General features: G+C 63.1%; 1 protein-coding gene across 1 annotated transcript in view; it reads right to left on the bottom strand.

Annotated features, from left to right (window-relative positions):
• The window catches only part of EMH_0039050 (uncharacterized protein), a gene marked incomplete at both ends in the record, with an annotated part of 1,362 nt that extends 767 nt beyond the window's left edge, over positions 1-595 (bottom strand). The window contains one exon of the mRNA XM_013495354.1: positions 65-595. Coding sequence (XP_013350808.1) covers positions 65-595 — 531 coding nt within the window. The remainder of the gene's footprint in view (positions 1-64) is intronic.
• Between the last annotated feature and the right edge of the window lie 145 nt (positions 596-740).

Below are 740 nucleotides of genomic sequence, written 5' to 3'. Positions count from 1 at the left end.
GAGGGGCCCCTAGGGGGCCCCCGGAGGGTTGCTGATGGGGCCTCTGTCGAGTGTGGGGTCTTACTGCTTCGGAGTGGATGAAGGGGCCCCCCTGCACGAGGGTAGCCCCTAGAGCTGCAAGGCAGGCGCGAGACAACACGCAGCCGCTGGGGCCCCCCAGCAAGTTTATTAAATACGCCCTGCTGTTGCTGCTGCTGCTGCTGCTGTTGCTGCTGCTGCTGCTGCTGCTGCTGTTGGTTCTGCTGCAGCGGCGCATGTCGCGACGGCGGATGCGTCTTGCTGGCATTGTGCTGCAGCAGCAGCAACACAATGCTGGTGTGTTTGCTGCCGCTGCCTCGTGCTGCTGCTGCTGCTGCTGCTGCTGCTGCTGTTGCTGCTGCTGCTGCTTGAACCCCGGCAAGGCGCAGTTGTTCAAGTACCTGAAGGCCCCCAAAAGGGCCTCCTGCACACTCCTCCACGCCAACCGTCTCAGCCGCTGCAGCGCCTCAGCAGTCAACAGAGGGGGCCCCCCGGGGGCCCCTGGGGCCCCAGGGCCCCCTGGGGGCCCCAATGTTTGTTGCTGCGTCCCCGAGACAGCATCTGCAGCGCATGCCATCAGAAGCACACCTAATGGCTTGAGCTGCTCTTGTAGACCAATGGTCATGCACCCCTAAACCCTAAACCCTAAACCCTAAACCCTAAACCCTCGAACAACGAGGGGGCCCAGGGGGCCCCTTCATCGTCTCGTGTTTATCGTACCC

Source organism: Eimeria mitis, genomic scaffold (genome assembly GCF_000499745.2).
Source record: "Eimeria mitis Houghton genomic scaffold, Emh_scaff1534, whole genome shotgun sequence".
Taxonomy (NCBI): domain Eukaryota; phylum Apicomplexa; class Conoidasida; order Eucoccidiorida; family Eimeriidae; genus Eimeria; species Eimeria mitis.
This window is presented reverse-complemented; position numbering and strand designations above follow the sequence as displayed.